This window comes from Plecotus auritus (genome assembly GCF_963455305.1).
Source record: "Plecotus auritus genome assembly, chromosome: 5".
In the NCBI taxonomy this organism is placed as follows: domain Eukaryota; kingdom Metazoa; phylum Chordata; class Mammalia; order Chiroptera; family Vespertilionidae; genus Plecotus; species Plecotus auritus.
The window spans coordinates 26,554,839-26,573,428 of record NC_137776.1 but is presented as its reverse complement, the minus strand read 5'-3'; the positions used below and the strand labels follow the sequence as shown (position 1 = coordinate 26,573,428).

Here is an 18,590-nt window from a genome sequence, read left to right as displayed (position 1 = left end):
AATTCTTGGAAGGAGATGTTCTTTTTTCTTTTGAACACTGTTCCCTGTGGATGTACACCCTTTTATTTAGCAGACCATTAATATTTCCACTACCTAGAGCCAACCTTGTCTATATTCTGGCATCTTGCTTTCCACTCTTTTTTACATATATCCTATCTAATAAAGAGGGAATACGCTAATTGACCATCACTCTGTCACAAAGATGGCTGCACCCACAGCTGAGGCCAAGTTCCCATAAGGAGCCTTAACGAGCAATCAGCAGGGACCCGAGGCTATGCCCTCCCCCACCCCCGTGGGACTTGACAGGGGATCTCAGGCGACGCCCCCCACCTGGCGGGGCTTGACAGGGGATCTCAGGCTGTGTCCCCCATCTGGCGGGGCTTGACGGAGGACCTCAAGGCACGCCCCCCCCATCCCGGTCTGGGTTGGGGGACCTCAGGTCATGCCCCCCATCCTGGTGCCGGGCCAGGGGATCTGAGGCTATGCCCCCTCCCGGCAAGGCTTGACAAGGGTGGGACTGGCCTGGTCTGGATCTAGCCCAATGGGGGAAGGGGGGCAGCTGGGTCTGGGTCTCACACGATTTTGAGGTGCATGTGGATGGGCGGGGACTTGACTCTGGGTCCCGTGGTGAGCCCCAAACTCTGACAGGGGGAAGGTTTTCATATACATTTTACTAATTTTCTTTCATCTCTGACACTTATATTATAAAGAAAGGGCAAATAGCAATATTAAATTATTTCCTCTAATTAATCCCCTTTTAATGTGCACGAATTTCATGCACCGGGTCACTAGTATAATAGAATTCTAAAGGCTTGGTCTTTCATTTTATAATAACTTCATTATTTCTCTTGCTTAGTTCCTAATGACATCTCAAACAAGGGGTGAGAATTAAACCTTAGGAAAAATCACTGAGGATACAGTAAATTTCAGGATGAGTGGGTCTGAAATTCTGTAATTCAAGAGGGAATGAGGCCAGTGTGTGTGTATCTTGGTGGTCCTTTGGGCCTGGAGAATAGAGAGCAAACACAGGCTGGAGACACCTCGGACAAGACCCTGAAGTCCAGTCTACTCCATGAGGACTGCAAGTGGGAGCAAAGGGGAGCCACTGAAGTAACTCTCACTGGGTACCAGCTTAAGGAGACTTTCACCTTTGAAGGATCATTCTGACCTCAGTGGGGAGAACAGATGAAGGAGCAAGAGTGGATGGGGAGACTGCCTGCCTCCTTAAGAGGAAGCCTTGTGGCCCCACTGTCTCTACACGGCACCTGGGCTTCACCTGCTCTTTCTTCCGCCACCATCTTTCTCGTCAATGATCCCCATAGGCAGGATTCATAATCTCCATGGTCTCCCATGATTCCTTTCTCCATGCCTATTCGTATGCACTGATGTTGACTTATTTTTGAAAGAAGGAAAAATCCTTCATTTAAGCATCCTGGTTGCCAAAATAAAGTCACACTTTTGGATTAAATGTTCTGTACCAGTTGCCTCCACTTCCTCAACATGAAACACGAGTGCTGTTTAAATTCCTAGACTTAGAATACACCATTTTCAAAGGCCACTCAGACACTTGGTGGTTGTTTTTCAGCATCTATGTCTTTGACCAAAGAGCCTCATATTTTCCCTTGGGAATCCACGAGGTTCTGGGAAATTATGGAATTGGAGCACATGATCTAGGTAGGCCAATCAGTGCACTGTATCTCCTGGTGGCAGTGATCAGTATAGGAGTGGTTACCTAGGTGACCTAGGCTAGCCCAATTGGAATTCTTGGAAGGAGACAGTCTTTCTTCTTCTGAACACTGTGACCTGTGGATTTACACCCTTTTATTTAGCAGACCTTTAATATTCAGTTATTAATGTTACCCTGAACCAGCCTAGCTCTTCTTTGACCCTTAAGAAGTCTCTCCTTTAGATCTTTCTCCTGTTTCCACATCCTAAACATTGCCATTTCTATAGATTCTGTCTTCAATCCTTGCTTGTTTTCTCCCCTGAAGAGTTAGTGTGGGTCTACCTTCCGTTATCTGTCAGTGTGACTCTCACATCCATGTCTTCAGGTGTCTCTCACAAACCTTCATCCTGCACTTGTTGACAGAATGCTAGACATTTTTAAAAAATATGTTTTTACTGATTTTATAGAGAGGAAGGGGGAGGCATGGAAAGACAGAAACATCAACGGGAGAGAAATGTCATTGATCAACTGCCTCCGCCTCCTGTAGGATCCCTCACAGGGGACTGAGCCTGCAACCAGGGCAGGTGCCATGACCAGGAATCAAACTGATGATCTCTTGGTTGCTGGGTTGATGCTCAACAGCTGAACTACATTGGGGGCCAGAATGCTAGACATTTTCATCCAGAGGCCCCATGAGCCCCATAAACCAACTTGTCTAAAATAAAAATCACCCACAATCAAACAGAAAAATGAGTAAAGGAAGTGAGAAGTCTATAGATAATAATCACCAAAACCTGGAAACAACCACAATGTCATTCAGGGGGTGAATAGGGAAACTGTACTACAATCATACAACAGAATATTTCTCAGCAATAAAAAGCAACCAACTACGGATGCAGCAACAGCCTGAAATCTCCAGGAAATTATGCAGAGAGGAAAAAAAACAATCTCTCAGGGCTACATACTGTATGGTTCTATTTGTATGAAATTTTCTAAAAGATGTACCTACAGTGATGGAGATGGAATCAGTGGTTGCCAGCGTCTAAAAGTTGGGGGAGCATGTGACTACAAAGGGATAGCATGAAGGAGTTTTTTTGGGGTGATGGAACTATTTTGTATTGTGGGTTTGTCTACCCAAATCTATATGTATTAAAATCCACATAACTTTACACCCAAAACAGTCAATTCCACTGTTACTTTTTAAAAAAAATTAAAAATTACATTTCAAACAAAAATTAAAAAGCTAGTGATCTCTTTCTTTGGCACTGAGTAACACTTCTGAGCAAACTGCTGCTGAGTGTAAAGTAGTGTTCTGGACTCTAAGGTTCCCAACGTGTCCCCTCCTCACCCCACCCCATGCTGAGAATGTGCCTCTCGCCTACCAGCGTTAACAATAATCTGGAGGTGTGACAACATCCTGTTGATGAAACAGGAGAGGGGAAAAGGGACTTTGTCTATTAATCATATGAATGCAAAATGGCACAACCCTTATAGGGAGGAACTTGGCAATATTTTTTAAAATTACAAGTTCATTTAACCTCTGACCCAGAATCTCACTCTGGGACTGAACCACACAGATACACCTGCCCACATCTCAAATGAGGCATTTACAAGCTGTCAGCTGTAGGAACCAGTTCAATCTACCCATGGCACGCTCACACGAGGGAGCTCTGCAGCTGGAAAAGAGGAGGAGGCTCGGATGTGGAACTTTAAAAAGCATGATGTAGCCCATCTGGTGTGGCTCAGTGGTTGAGCATTGTTCCATGCACCAAGAGGTACGGGTTCAATTCCCAATCAGGGCACATACCTAGTTTCAGGCTCTATCCCCAGTGGGAGGCATGCGGGAGGCATGTTTCTCCCTCTCCCCCCGCCTCTCTCTCTCTCTCTCTCTCTTCCTCTCTCTCTCTCTCTCTCTCTCTCTCTCTCTCTCTCTCTCTCTCTCTCAAAATCACACTGCAGTCACACAGATCTACTTGCTTTGCCTAAACGTGCCTCATACAGTTTTATACTCAGAGCTTTGCATTCCTTTCATGTGCAGCACACTTGAACCATCTCTATCAAAACCTTATCAGTTCACCTAAGGCTTAGGTATCACCACAGTTGCAAATAACCTCTCCCTGAACTGAACGTGAAGGCACTTGCTCAATATCACTCCAAAGGCCCTTCCCTTATATTGCCTTTGCTGCAGGTCATATGTTCAAAGGCTTTTCCTGAGTGGATTATACCTCGGTCAGTAAAGACGAGCTCTCCTGCACGTTTGCATGATTCCTCATTCCCAGCTCAGTGCCTAACACGCTGCAGACATTCCGTCGTTGTGACTGGACAATTTAGTACCCTTCTTTTATACTGCGCATCCAGAGTATTTAATATGCATTGTTCCAATACATAAAAGAAAAATTGCCTTCCTTCTCTGTCTTGCTCTGTAACTGCAGTTATCAAATTCCAAGGCATCTCGTTGGAATATTCATTCTAAAACGAATTCTGTTCATACTCAATACACCAGGAGACTAGACTATTTTGGTCCACAGACTCAGCATTTGAGGCAAAAGTAATTTTAGTCAATGTGGCTCCTGGTGTAGTTTTTTTCTTCTAGCCACACAGTTGGACTTTTAGCCATAAAAGGCGATAAAAAGACATTTAGGTATTTCTGAAAGGAAAATACTTGAAGCATCGCTCATGAGATTTCTAATTTGGGGCTCTAAGTTTTTAATAACAAACTGTGCTAAAAGGCTTCTAAAAATAAGAATTGTAGTGCTTAAAACTTCTTGAACAACTTTTACATGATTTTTTTCAAGCTACTAAATTCACAGAAACCATAAAAGCTCACAAATCTCCAACTTGGAATTGCATCTGCTGTTTGGTTTCTGGCAGATTGAAGTCAGGGGTGATTTCTTTGGAACTGCATGCCTGGTCATGTGCTTGGCACAGTACACCAAAAATGAGATTAAAATGCGTACTGCTTTCTTATCTAATGACATAGCAGGAACATTTTCCATTTGAAAAGATACATTTCTGCAATTTGTTTTTGTGTGTTTTGTTTGTTTCGATGTAACCAACCATAAATGAGATATATTGAGCATAATTCAAACTTTACACAAAGGATGACCCTAACTTTATATGGTATATAGCTGCATGCATGGGTAAGATATAAAAAAGAAATAAACTAAAATGTTGAGTACTTTTTTCTGTTTTGATGTTACAGGTGATGATTATCTTCTCCATGCTTTGCAGTATTCTCTAAAATTTCTAGTTAACGCCTGTTGCTTTTATTATAATAAAATGTAATCAAAGAGAAGAAATCAGGATGTTAAAATCAGAATGTTTCAAAATGGACAAAAATAGAAATAACAAATACTTATAAATTTTCACATCATGCCAAAAATTGAAATGCCCCCAAGAATTTATATGATAATCAACACGTCATTGCCCCATGATATAAGTAACATTTAAGACAAAAGCACACAAGAGACGTTGCCAGTGCAATCCTACAGATCACATTGTTTAAAATATAATCAATCTTTAATTCAACTTACCAAGGTTCAAAGACTTTCAAATTATTTAAAAAGAAATCAAATTATTTAAAAAAGAAACTAACATTTCCTAAAGATAAGATGTAGAAAGATCTACATCCCTTTGATTATTGTACCTACTATCATTTCAGTTATAAAACTTAGTATTCAGATAAAAGCTTGAGCTTTATTATATCTCATTACAGAAAACAATAATATAGACAAAAGTGTCAGGAAAGAATGCTAATAGAGCCATCCCAAGCATCAAGACAAATGTTAGCAAATGCTTATATCAACACATAAAATAATGATCTTATTCTTAGCAAAAAGAACACACTCCTTTCGGTAAACACCTCTAGATATTTCAACAGCAGGCCCTCACCGGGAGAACTCCCAGTTTGTGAATTCTGACTCTACATCACAGTCCCATATGCAGTTTACAGCGACAAATTTACATTCTATCTCCAAACATCTTCCCTGAAGAATGCTTTTGAGCAACCAACACATTGCAGGATTAGCTAAGGAGAAAGAAGGGGCCCCGAACCAACCCATTCATTCAATTGTTAGGAAAGAATGCATTCAGATCTTGGATGCTATTTATGCTGAAAACTCTATGATTAGGGCATCTTCCCCTCTGCTAGGTCCCCTGCTGAGAACGTGAAGGGCCCTCTCTGCCCTTGGCTGCCTTTACAGAGCGAGCTGAAGCCAGGAGGGAAGTAAAAGCCAGGACCCGCTTGTTTGTAGATGCAGTGAGAGCTCTGAAATCGAGCAGACCCTGACATTAAAACAACAAACCACACCCTCCAAAACACACACACACACACACACAAATAAAAACCCACCAAAAAACAACCACCCCTACGCCCAAACACTGTAATTATTCTAGAAAATAATTTGAAGTTATAGACCAGTCAATGTTTCCTAGTTGACACACTCCAATACTCTTTTCCATACCAGCTCACCATTAATTGAATTTCTGAGAATAATGCAGATGAGATTCAATAGAAGCCAAATGGCAAGATGGGTGCATTGTTCATGAATATGAATATAAATGATTGCAGAGAGAAACCTACATGTCACATAATTAGCATATGTATAGGAGAGAGAGAGTGAATGCCTATGTTCAAAAATACTAATTTCCTATTGAAACACACTGATGTCCACAGGATCAGTCAGAAGCAGGAAGCACGTGGTGTGAGCGTGAGCAGCAGAACTGCCTGATACTCATGGCCATATGTGGATGCTGTCCCTGTGCCCCTCTTTGTCACGACTTCTCTGAGTCACCTCAGATATCTGAGCACAAATCTAGGGCTCAGGATCACTAGGCATGGCCATCTATAGAGATAACAAGAGAGCTTTGAAAAAGACTCTTTGAAAACTCACAGAAGCTCTGGAGTAACTATATGAGTTAGAAAAAGCATGCCAGTGTTCACCTTCTGCAATTTGAGAATGAGTGCCTGCTTGGAGACTGAGCATATTTAAACCTTCATTAAAAACCATGGTTGCCGAAACCGGTTTGGCTCAGTGGATGGAGCATTGGCCTGCGAACTGAAGGGTCCCGGGTTCGATTCCAGTCAAGGGCATGTACCTTGGTTGCGGGCACATCCCCAGTGGGGGGTGTGCAGGAGGCAGCTGATCGATTTTTCTAGCTCTCTATCCCTCTCCCTTCCTCTCTGTAAAATATCAATAAAATATATTTAAAAAAACAACAACAACAAAAAAAAACCATGGTGACATGCTCTGGCCCGGCAGCTCAGTTGGTTGGAGTGCCATCCTATGCACCAAAAGATCCCAGGTTTGATCCCTGGTCAGGGCACATACCTAGGTTGTGGGTTGGATCCCTGGTTGGGGGTGTATGGGAGGCAACCAATTGATGTTTCTCCCTCCGTCTCCCTTCCTCTCTCCCTAAAAATCAATTAAGCCCTAACCAGTTTGGCTCAGTGGATAGAGCGTCAGCCTGCAGACTCAAGGGTCCCGGGTTTGATTCTGGTCAAGGGCATGTACCTTGGTTGCAGGCACATACCCAGTAGGGAGTGTGCAGGAGGCAGCTGATCGATGTTTCTCTCTCATTGATGTTTCTAACTCTCTATCCCTCTCCCTTCCTCTCTGTAAAAAATCAATAAAATATATTTTTTAAAAAATCAATTAAAAAAATATCCCCAGTGAGGATTAAAAAAAATTATGATGACATATTAACAAAAATAGATTTCTACAAGTGTGTTATGAAGAATTATATAAAACTTGGATATATGACAAAAATATTTCAATGTCATATGGGGGCAAAGGATTATAGAAGGGAAAGTACTTTGTTCAACTCACTGTTTACTGTGGATTAAAGGTCTCAGATCTAGTGAAGTGACAGCTGATAGATCTTTGTTTGGTAGAGATGCAAACAATTTCTGTTAAGTGGAAATTATAACCCCAAAGGTTACAGTCTGTAGGACAGTAATTAGTTTTGTATATAGCCCAGCAATCTTACTATAATATTTCTTTATTAAATGATCTGTAGAGAAACCAAGATGGTGGCATAGGTAAGCACCTAAACTGCTGCCTCGCACAACAATTTCAAAACTACAACTAAAAGACAGAACAGACATCATCCAGAACCATGGGAAAGCTGGCTGAGTGGAAATTCTACAACTAGAAGGAAAGAGAAAAGCTCACGGAGAATCAGAGGAACAGCAAAGGGCTGAGGTACAGAGACACGTGCGCAGAGAGGAAGGGCGGCTGAGTGCCTGGCTGGCTTTCTCTGGCGGAAGGGGGAAGGAAGCCCCCGACTGCAGTGAACCCCAGTTCCGACTGCACTGAACCCCATTTCCGGGAGAGACCCTGTGGACCCAGACTCATACGGGGGGAGTCTGGACTGTCAGGTAGAGAGAAAGGCACACAAAGACTCAGAGACTCAGGGGAGCCACGGCGGGCAGGGGTCTGGAGGCGCGCATGAGCGAGTGTGCGCAGAGAAGACTGACTGCGGAGGTTGCTGCAGGCTTTCCCTAGCGGAAGGGAGTCAGAAGCTCCTGATTGCACTGAACCCCAGTTGAGCCCCTGGGGACTCAGTTGAACCCCGGGTGAGCCCCTGGGGACCCACGCTCTTACGGGGGGAATCTGGACTATCAGGTGGAAACTCAGGGGAGCCGCGGAAGACAGAGGTCTGGAGGTGTGCACGCAAGGGCAGAGCTGACGGGAAGCCAAGACTGTCTGCTCAGCCCTGAGACTCCGCCCCATCCAAGCTGAGCACAGAGGCTTTTGCAATTTTGTGAGTCTGGTCCTATAAGGCTGTCTCCAGCATAGGTCTCCCGGCGTAGACACAGCTGATACAGCCAATTGGCCTGGAGGTCAATTCCTCCCAGTGATACCAACAACAATCAAGACTTAACTACAACAAGGCTGTACACACAGTCCACAAAGGGGTGCACCAAGAGTGTCCACCTCAGGTAACTGGGGAGGCTGACCCACTGGGCCATATAGGAAACCTAGCACACAAAGCTACCCTACCAACTCAGGGAAGCATCGAAAATGTGGAGACAAAGAAACAGATCACAAACGAAAGAAATAGAGAAAAACAAATGACTGGATATAGAGTTCAAAACCACGGTTATAAGGTTTTTCAAGAATTTCCTAGAAAAGGATGATAAATTTAGCGAGACCCTCAAGGATATGAAAAAGGACCAACTAGAAATTAAACATACACTGACTGAAATAAAAAATATTATACAGAGACCCAACAGCAGACTAGAGGAACGCAAGAATCAAGTCAAAGATTTGAAATACAAAGAAGCAAAAAAACTCAACTTGAAAAGCAAAAAGAAAAAAGAATCCAAAAAGTTGAAGATAGTGTAAGAAGCCTCTGGGACAACTTCAAGCGCACCAACATCAGAATTATGGGGGTGCCAGAAGAAGAGAGAGAGCAAGATACGGAAAACCTATTTGAAGAAATAATGACTGAAAACTTCCCCCACCTGGTGAAAGAAATAGACTTACAAGTCCAGGAAGCGCAGAGAACCCCAAACAAAAGGAACCCAAAGAGGACCACACCAAGACACATCATAATTAAATGCCAAGAGCAAAAGACAAAGAAAGAATATTAAAAGCAGCAAGAGAAAAACAGTTAATTACCTACAAGGGAGCACCTATACGATTGTCAGCTGATTTCTCAACAGAAACTATGCAGGCCAGATGGGAGTGGCAAGAAATATTCAAAGTGATGAATAGCAAGAACCTACAACCAAGATTACTCTACCCAGCAAAGTTATCATTCAGAATGGAAGGGCAGATAAAGAGCTTCACAGATAAGAAAAAGCTAAAGGAGTTCATCACCACCAAACCAGTATTATATGAAATGCTGAAAGGTATTCTTTAAGAAGAGGAAGAAGAAAAAAGTAAAGATAAAAATTATGAACAACAAATACATATCTATCAACAAGTGAACCTAAAAATCAAGTGAATTAAAAATCTGAGGAACAGAATAAACTGGTGAATATAATAGAATCAGGGGCATAGAAAGGGAGTGGACTGATAATTCTCAGGGGGAAAGGAGTATGGGGGGTGCAGGAAGAGACTGGACAAAAATCGTACACCTATGGATGAGGACAGTGCGGGGGAGGTAAGGGCAGAGGGTGGCGGGGGCGGGGAACCGGGTGGAGGGGAGCTATGAGAGGAAAAAGGAGAAACAACTGTAATAATCTGAACAATAAAGATTAAATTAAAAAAATGATATGTAAATATTTAGTTCTTCTTTACTCTTATTGGCTCCTTTACTAATTAATGAGTTGAATGAAGTCTTTGACACCTACTCGTTTTATATTTGGGCAAGAATATGATTTTACCATTTCAAGATTATACTCTAGCAAGTAGAGATTTCAATGTTTATTCATGTGAATAATTACCTTGAATGATTGAATCTGCATATTCCATATGACAACAATTACCAGTTTTATCTTGTTTTCTTTTGTATGTTTTCTCTAATGGCACTGGTGTGCTAAAAGAGTAAATAAGGCAGGTATTTTGTTTCTTAATATGATGATACAAATAAATATTATCCCACGCTTTTATAACATTAACTAGAAAGATATTTATTTATTTTTATTTTTTTTAAAAATATATATTTTGTTGATTTTTAACAGAGAGGAAGGGAGAGGGACAGAGAGTTAGAAACATCAATGAGAGAGAAACATCGATCAGCTGCCTCCTGCACACCCCTCACTGGGGATGTGCCAGCAACCAAGGTACATGCCCTTGACCGGAATCGAACCTGGGACCTTTCAGTCTGCAGGCCAATGCTCTATCCACTGAGCTAAACCGGTTAGGGCAGAAAGATATTTAGCTATACTGTATATTTCTAAATTCTGTTCCATATACTGGTACAGCATGATTTAGGAAATAATCACTTTCTTGTCTTGGCTTCACAGAAATCTAAGGTCAAACAGTAGAGCTTCATGAAACACACAAAATTCCTGCCCCCCCCCCACCCCATATAATTCACATAAATATGAACAGCTCTAGCTATGAAGAATTACAGGGTGTGGGAGGCCCAGGGGATTGGGACATCAGCTGCAACAAGCTGCCAGGCAGGTTATAACATCCTCACGGACACCTGCTCAGCAACCTGCAGGAATGACAAGTGCGGGGAAGGGCAATCTGCTAGAAGACACGGCCAAACATCTCAGCGATGCTTCTCAACTCTGGGTGGGCAGAGGGCCTCTGAGCAACCAGAGGCCAGAGCAAAGTCATGTTCGAGGGGATGTAATTGTTGAACAGGCCCATGCAGGTTGAAATTTAATTGGCCTCGTCCCCATATTTGCTGGGATGTGAGCATAGACAGTTTCCAAGCTTTTCAAACTGTATCTCACATTAGAACCTGTGGGAAGCTTGTTAAAATGCAGGTTTTGATTTAGTAGGTCCAGGTGGGGACTGAGAATCTGCATTTCTAACCAGCTCCCAGGTGACGCTGAAGCTGTAGTTCCGGAACCCCATTGTGAATGGCAAAGACTATCTCACCTTGCTGAATAGTAAGGCCAATGCAGGCTCCTCACTGAACGTGGCAGGTCTGAGCTTCCAGAGTGATTTTTTTTTCAACACATAAAATAACAAAAACCTCTGAATGACAGAAATTCCGTACTTAAAAGTAATATAACCACTTTTGAAAATCCTAAAGTGATACTCTGATGTAGAAAAACTGATGCACAAAGCGGTGTCAGAGAAAGATCTGAAAATCTGGCAGACCCAGTGACGTGGGTCTCACGCTGAAAGCAAAAGTAAATCCTCCCAGTCCTTTGTCCCTGACCTGGGGCATGTGGGCTTGAACCCTTGAGGCCTGGCTCCCTGTGCAAAAGCAGAACTCCCTGAGCGAATGCTTTGCAGCCTGGATCACACTAGGATGCTTAAAAATATCAGTGTTGCTCTGCAGACCATCCTAGCAATGTCAACGACGGCTGTGCAATGTCTTTGATGAGGCTGGACGACCTGAGTGATAGAGACTATCACTTCCCTGTTATTTGTGTCAGGATGGATATTAATTCTGTTGAGAATTTGGTTCCCTTTTCAATCAGACTTGGGAGGTAGGGTTATAGCAACTAAAAAGAATTTTACAAATCAGTGATTGGTGAATTTTTAAGTTGATTCCCCAAACAATAAAAGGACAAAAACCATAAGCTCTTTGAAACCCATACAACTGGCCGGTACTCTAGGAAATAGAATTCTATGTCATTTTAACTGTGCCCAGTGTGGCAGCCCGGGAAAAAAATCCCCAATATCGTAAAAGGGTGGACAGATCTTTAAATGCAGGTGATCCTATTTGAGCAATAACCCAAATAGCTAGATATATTTACCATTAAGGATTAAACAGGAAAGAAGACCATAACCACTAAGGCCTTATGAAAACTGCTGCACCATGTGGGCTGCAAAGAATCTTTTAAGGCCCTAACCGGTTTGGCTCAGTGGATAGAGCGTCAGCCTGCAGACTGAAAGGTCCCAGGTTTGATTCCGGTCAAGGGCATGTACCTTGGTTGTGGGCACATCCCGAGTAGGAGGTGTGCAGGAGGCAGCTGATCGATGTTTCTTTCTCATCGATGTTTCTAACGCTCTATCCCTCTCCCTTCCTCTCTGTAAAAAATCAATAATATATATATATATTTTAAAAAAGAATCTTTGAAGGAGGCCCAAGGGCCTGACAATGAGTGTATAAATAAATGTATATCTCTGTACCCACACCACTTGCAGCTAGGATAGTACAAAAGGATTCTGGACTCTTCCGACCTGGCGGGACCTTTATCCTGCAAGGGCAGCTGAGATCCCTGAAATTCAGGCCCATGTCTGTGAGGACCTCAGTGGGGAACTGCATCCACTCATCCCATCCTTGGCCCTGGGTGTTTTCCCTGCACTGCTTGCTTCATCAGCAGTAAACCAACATGAAAATAAATGACTCAAGTCTCTGTCACTGTTCCAGCCCATCTTCAAAGTCACGAGGATCTAGCCCAGCTCAGCCTCCTTGATATTATCTTAATAATTCATTACATTATGGATGTGCCATAAAATAATAATTACTTAACTCACTGACCTGAAGGAAAATGTAATTACATATGCAAACAGCTTTATAAAAAATACCTTGTGAAGAACACACTGACATGCCAGCCACAATACTATGCAGACGATCACTTGAAGACCCAACCAAAATGTCTTACCAGGACCGTGTGCATCCCTGTGTAGAGCCTGCTGAGACACACCAACGTGGAGAACGTCACAGCCATCACCAGCCCCAGAGCGAAGGGATACTGCGGGTGAAAAAAGGCAACAAGGGCGTGAGCTCGCATTCTCACACACACACAGTCAGTGCGATAGAAAGGGACAGGACTCCCGATCCAGTGACTGCTGGTCTCGACCTCGCATGCCCTAGGCCAGCAGCCTGATGACCTGAAACATATGGAAAACGGAAAACAGAGGGAAGAAAGGGGAAGATGCCTAGGGATCTAGTTCTGGGAGGAAGTTTCACAACACGAGACATAGTAGAATGGGGCTTGAAGACTCATGTCCACAGCTATTGTGCTGGCTGCATCAGTGGAGTAGATAATTATTTGTTTCCACCTATGCTTAGAGTAAAATGTATGAAGTGTACAGTGGTGAGTAAGGGGCCAGACGGACAGCGCCAGGATCAGGAAGTCCAGTCACCTACTTCACACATGCTGCGGTGATGAAGCTTGGCAACAATGGGCCCAGGCTAAGAATGGACATATCTATGCCCAGACGTTAAGGCTGAATCAACTTTACTAAATCTCAACATTTGCTGGTGAGATAGCAGACCAAGAAATGTGGCTGGTGCCGAATCATATAAGAACATACAAATATTCTGCTTATGAACTACACATGGAGATATAATCCATGTGCTTCCAGGTCTAATGCCTGTGGTCTTCCATGGAGAAGAATAAAGATAATGGAGAACTGTCTATATTATGCAAAGCACTTTATAGTCACAATCTCATTTCATCTTCACCCAACCCTATGAGGTAGGGTCTATCATTAGCCACATTCTACAAATGAGGAAACCCTTGATCACAACAAGTTATATTAGTATTAAACTTGAGCACAAAGATGCTTCCCCATCAATCATCATATCTGACCCTCAAAACAGGAGCTGGGGCTCAGAGAGGCAAAGTGACTTTCCCCAGGTCACACAGCCAGAAGTGACAGAGTCAGAACCAGAAGCCACACCTTCTGAGCCCAAGTCCAGCACAGCCTTTCCAACATAACACATGAGTACAGAGATACTTGGCTACGTCTCATTTCTTAAGGTTTATCATTAACTGGGTGTCAGTTTTTCATCAAAAGTGTGCTAAAAATGAGTTAATGCATTCTGAAATTAGAGTCTGGTATTAAGCTCACTACATCCATATATACAAAACCCTAATATGCAAATAGACCAAACAGTGGACCAACTGAACAATCTAACAACTGGTTGCTATGACGTGCGCTGACCACCACGGGGCACATGTGGAACATGAGGCATTGGCAGCAGGCGGCAGAGCGCAGAACATGGCAGGTGTCAGCCGTGGTGGGATGGTGGAGCAGGTGAGCAGGGGCACCAGACCAAAGTAGGGTGGTGCCGGTCGCTGTTATCAGGGCAGTTACTGAAAATTCCTTGCACCCACACGCCCTGGTCCCGCCTGGCGCTCGCACCCGCTGCTGGTGCTGGTCCCGCTCACGCCCGCTGCCAGTGCTGGAGCTGCCACTCACACCCACTGCAGATGCCCAGTGCCGGCCCGGCTTGGCACTGTCAGAGGGTGAAAGGGGTTCCCACATCTGGCGCCTGAACTCGGGACTTCTGGAGGAGATGATATTTTTCGCCTAAGAGCGAAGGAAAGGAAAAAATTCACCGAGAAAAAGGTGAGGGAGGTTCACCGTACACAAAGCCCACGGACTAACTGCAGAGTCGCGATCTGTAAGTAGGGTGGGAACATCTTTTTCAGCCAGGCTAATGGGGAAGAATTAGGTTATAAAATAATGTGGTTTCTTATTCAAATTAAAATCTTAATTGGTATTTGGAATTTAAAATCTGTAATAAGAAATGAAACTCCACTTCTAAAACCGCCTCTGGTGCGGAGAAATTCAAAGGTGGCAGGAGAGGGCAGGGCTATCCGCTCTCCCGCAATGAGATTACTTAAGGTTTCATTTAAAAATTATAAAAGAATTCGCAGGGAAATGCAAATCTTGGCCAAATTGGGTGCTAGTTATTACTTCGGAAAGCGAAAAAGAAAGAAAAAATTTAAGATCTGTCTATCTTTTAAGCATGAAAAGAAATTTGGCCAGATCTGTTGCTGAAACTTCCCCCGAAGTAAGAAGTAAGCAGGATGTTGTTATTAATCTAGGAACTGCTAAATGTTTGACTTGCCAGCTTTAAAAGTACAAAGTGGAAATTAAATTGGGAGAAATTATATAGTTGTGGTAATTAAATGTCTAAAGTATAAGAACTTATTTTTGAGAAAAGAAAAATGTGTTTTCTCTGAAAACAATTAGGAATTCAAAATAAATTGCTTATTGGTCTAATTATAAAAAAGAGGATTAATTCTGTGATCCCAACCAAAATTTTTCTATGCAAAAACTAGTTTAAAATCTAATTGGTATCTTAAAATAATTATAAAAAGTATTGTAATCTTTAAATCATATATGGGCATATATATATTTGATCGTTTTTTCCATGTTAAAATTTCAAGGCTTTAACAGAGATGATTCTTGGAAAGCTCCAAGGGCCCGGAGTAACACAGGAAATTTATTCTCTCTTCTTAAAGGAAATATTTTTGAAATTTAACCGATTGATACTTGAAATCGCATGGAAAGCTTTATCAAATAAAAATTATTAACTATTTTACTTTTAGATGTTATAAAGGTTTTGACCTTTAAAGTAGGGGACTATTCACTACTTGCTTCTGGGAGAGGTGCAAAAAATGTAACTAAGACCTTGTCTATACAAAGAATAATTGACAACCAGTTTGAAATTGAATTGCCATGGCCTAAAGCAAAGAATATCCTTACATGATATTATTCTACAATGTCATTATAATCTTTGATATTTTACAACAGCATATTGAACAATTATCCCAAACAAACTTACAAACTAATTCTTTGCATGTTAGGCAGCAATTTAAAAGGACATGAAAGGATTTAATCCCTTCCAGAAAGGAATTGAGGTCTCCCTGGGAAGGCACTTGAGCATTCTATACTGGCCTTTTTGCCAAGAGAGACCCTCCCACAGCTGTTGCCTGAACTTTCTGTTTATGCTGAAGTTGACACCTCGTGATGGCTGGTACCATGGATCTGTCTCTGGCCCAATGGCGTGAGCTGGGCCCTCCCTGGAGAAGAAACCTGGGTTTCCCAAGATATGTGATCAGTGCCAGGGACCCGCCAGCAGGCGAGGGGATCCCAAGGCAGGTGCTGGGTGTGGAGGCCACGGGGGCATAGGCTACCAAGGAGACAGAACTGAACCTCACATCATCCTGCTTGGCCCCGGAGGATGACTGGTTAACCAGAGACGGGTAAGATTCCTCAGGGAAGGAACAACCTAAGACAGGCACAGTCGCAGAGGGGCCATCAGGAGAGAACTTGGGGATCAACAGAGGTGAGGCACAGACCCTCACCCCCACAACATTGCAGGGGCTTGAACCCTCGCCCCTTCTGAGGGAGGTCTCCAGCCCCCATGGCTGCTTCGCGCTTCCCACACCCAGCTCAGATCAGGACCCAGGTAACAGAGCCCAGCTCAGATCAGGACCCAGACAGAGACTTGGCCGACAGCAGCTGCCCTATATCTAAATCCAGCCTAGCACCAGGAATGCTCAGGGCCTACTCAAGAATGCAAATAATCCTTTCCACTAATATTTACAGGGTAAACTAAGATTGTTAGAGTATTAAATTTGACAGTAAAATAGTAGTCAAGTTTTCAGATTAATTTAAATTGGCTAATTGAAATAAGTGAATATTTAAGAAAATTTAATTGTACTGGACAAAAACCTGTTCCTAAACTATTAACTAAAATTTTTATTGGTAGTTTCTCTCATGGTAAATTTGCTTAACATGCAAAGAACCTAAAGCAGTCATATTTTTGAGCAAAAAAAAAAAAATTAAAATTTAAAGTTATCAAAGACTGCATTATAAAATTTCCAAAAGCCTCCATTAATCAAAAAAAGGGGGGATAGTGGAAAAATAGCATGTAAGGAAAAATATTCTGTAAGTAAATTACATCTAGAAAATTTTTACTTTAAAAAATTTTCATTTTCATTTGTAATGCTAACAGCAAGACACCAATGAAAAACATACATGGTATCAAAATAGGCCAAAGGAAAATCGTTTGGGCAAAAATAAAAAGGATCCCAAGTAAAATTTATAGAAAAGATTCCTTTATTAACTTTTGGTCGAGAATATGTTTGTATATTTTCAGAAAACAACTCCAAGACCATGTGGATTCCTGCAACAGAGAGGAATTGACAGGTCTGCTCCAACCAGGAAGACAAGAGGAGAAACAGTCTAGAGATGGAAGACGCTGACGACACCTTGCCACTCTAGCAGTCAGCAGCTGTGCGTCGCTGCAGGTTGCCTAGGACCAAACCAGAGAGGGTCGGACCTGCATTGCCACCATCCAGATATCATTGCTGACGTATACACATAAGGAACTGTTTGACATTGAAACTGGAATTCAGAACTGTTGGACATTGAAATTGGGACTCAAACATTTTTGTTCTTATGTGTTTATTTCTGGTCTGCAGATGCAAGATTTTTTTTTAAGGAAAGAAACGGGGGAGATGCCGGAAACCAATCATTCTCTCACTAATAGAAAGATGTGGACAGGAAACTGGGAAGGCTGGTCAACAACCTTAATTGTTTTAATCACTCACTGTTTAGTTGAAACATTGTTAGCTGAAGCAGCCTCCACCTCTGTTTCTCCTATATGTAAATTTCTGTTATTGGAATTTCCTGCCTAAAGGTTATGGGCATATCCCATAGTCTCAATAAAAGGGACTGCAAGGCCAGAGCAAAGGGTAGTCCTTCCACTAGAGTTGGGCTCCTGCCTGGCCCCCAATATTCCCAAATTAATACTTTTCCAAGTCTCTTTTCATTTGTGTGCGGCCTTCTCCAGAACCCGAACCCTGAACCGGAACCCTGAACCACGCGGGACGTGAAAGGGGTTCCCACAATCCCTGAGGTCAGCCTCTACTTGTTTCCCCCCGCCCCCAAGTCACATGAGCATGTTCACAGGCCTCTCTGGAGATGAGAGCAGCCCAGTGGGGGCTGATGCTGGGCCCACTGTGTCTTCCTGGGGTAGATATCACTCACTGGGTGTGGCCTAGCTCAGAAACCCACATTAAATTAATTCAGATGGCACTGGAGCACTCAGACATTTCTGATCCTGACATGACACTGCAGAAAGTTACAACACAAGTTTGCTATAACCCATCGGAGATATTCCTTACACCTGTCCCTTTCCCATTTAGGAAACTGAGGTTTAACCCCACGTGACCAGGTAGATGACAGCAAAGGTGGAGCCAGGACCCAATACTAATCTTGTCTTCTTCCAACCCCACCAGGCTGATCCCCTATTCCTGTACACCCTGGCGTATAGAATGGGTTTCTTGGGTGTGGGGACAGGGCGAAACATTGCTGTCTTTTATGAATAGGACTGCTAGATTTCATGAAATCTATCTTTCCCAATGGATCAAAGGGAAAATTATGAAATTAAACAAAACTAGGGCAAGAGTTCTCAGACAGGCAAAACAAAACTTCATTGCAGGAATAATCTAACTTTTGAAAGGCCTGACACTAATTGGCGTGTAAGCAGATAAGTGAAATTCTTCTATTTTCAACATTTACTAAAATCTCCTGTAAATTAGACCATTTTCTAGAAAACATGGAGCCATTACTTCAAATGGTTGAGCCCT

The 18,590-nt window shown here is 42.7% G+C and overlaps 1 protein-coding gene across 1 annotated transcript in view; it reads right to left on the bottom strand.

Annotated features, from left to right (window-relative positions):
• Positions 1 to 18,590, bottom strand: part of SGPP2 (sphingosine-1-phosphate phosphatase 2) — a 94,113-nt gene that overhangs the window by 4,314 nt on the left and 71,209 nt on the right. Inside the window, exon 4 of the mRNA XM_080671100.1 lies at positions 12,855 to 12,944. Coding sequence (XP_080527226.1) covers positions 12,855 to 12,944 — 90 coding nt within the window. The remainder of the gene's footprint in view (positions 1 to 12,854; positions 12,945 to 18,590) is intronic.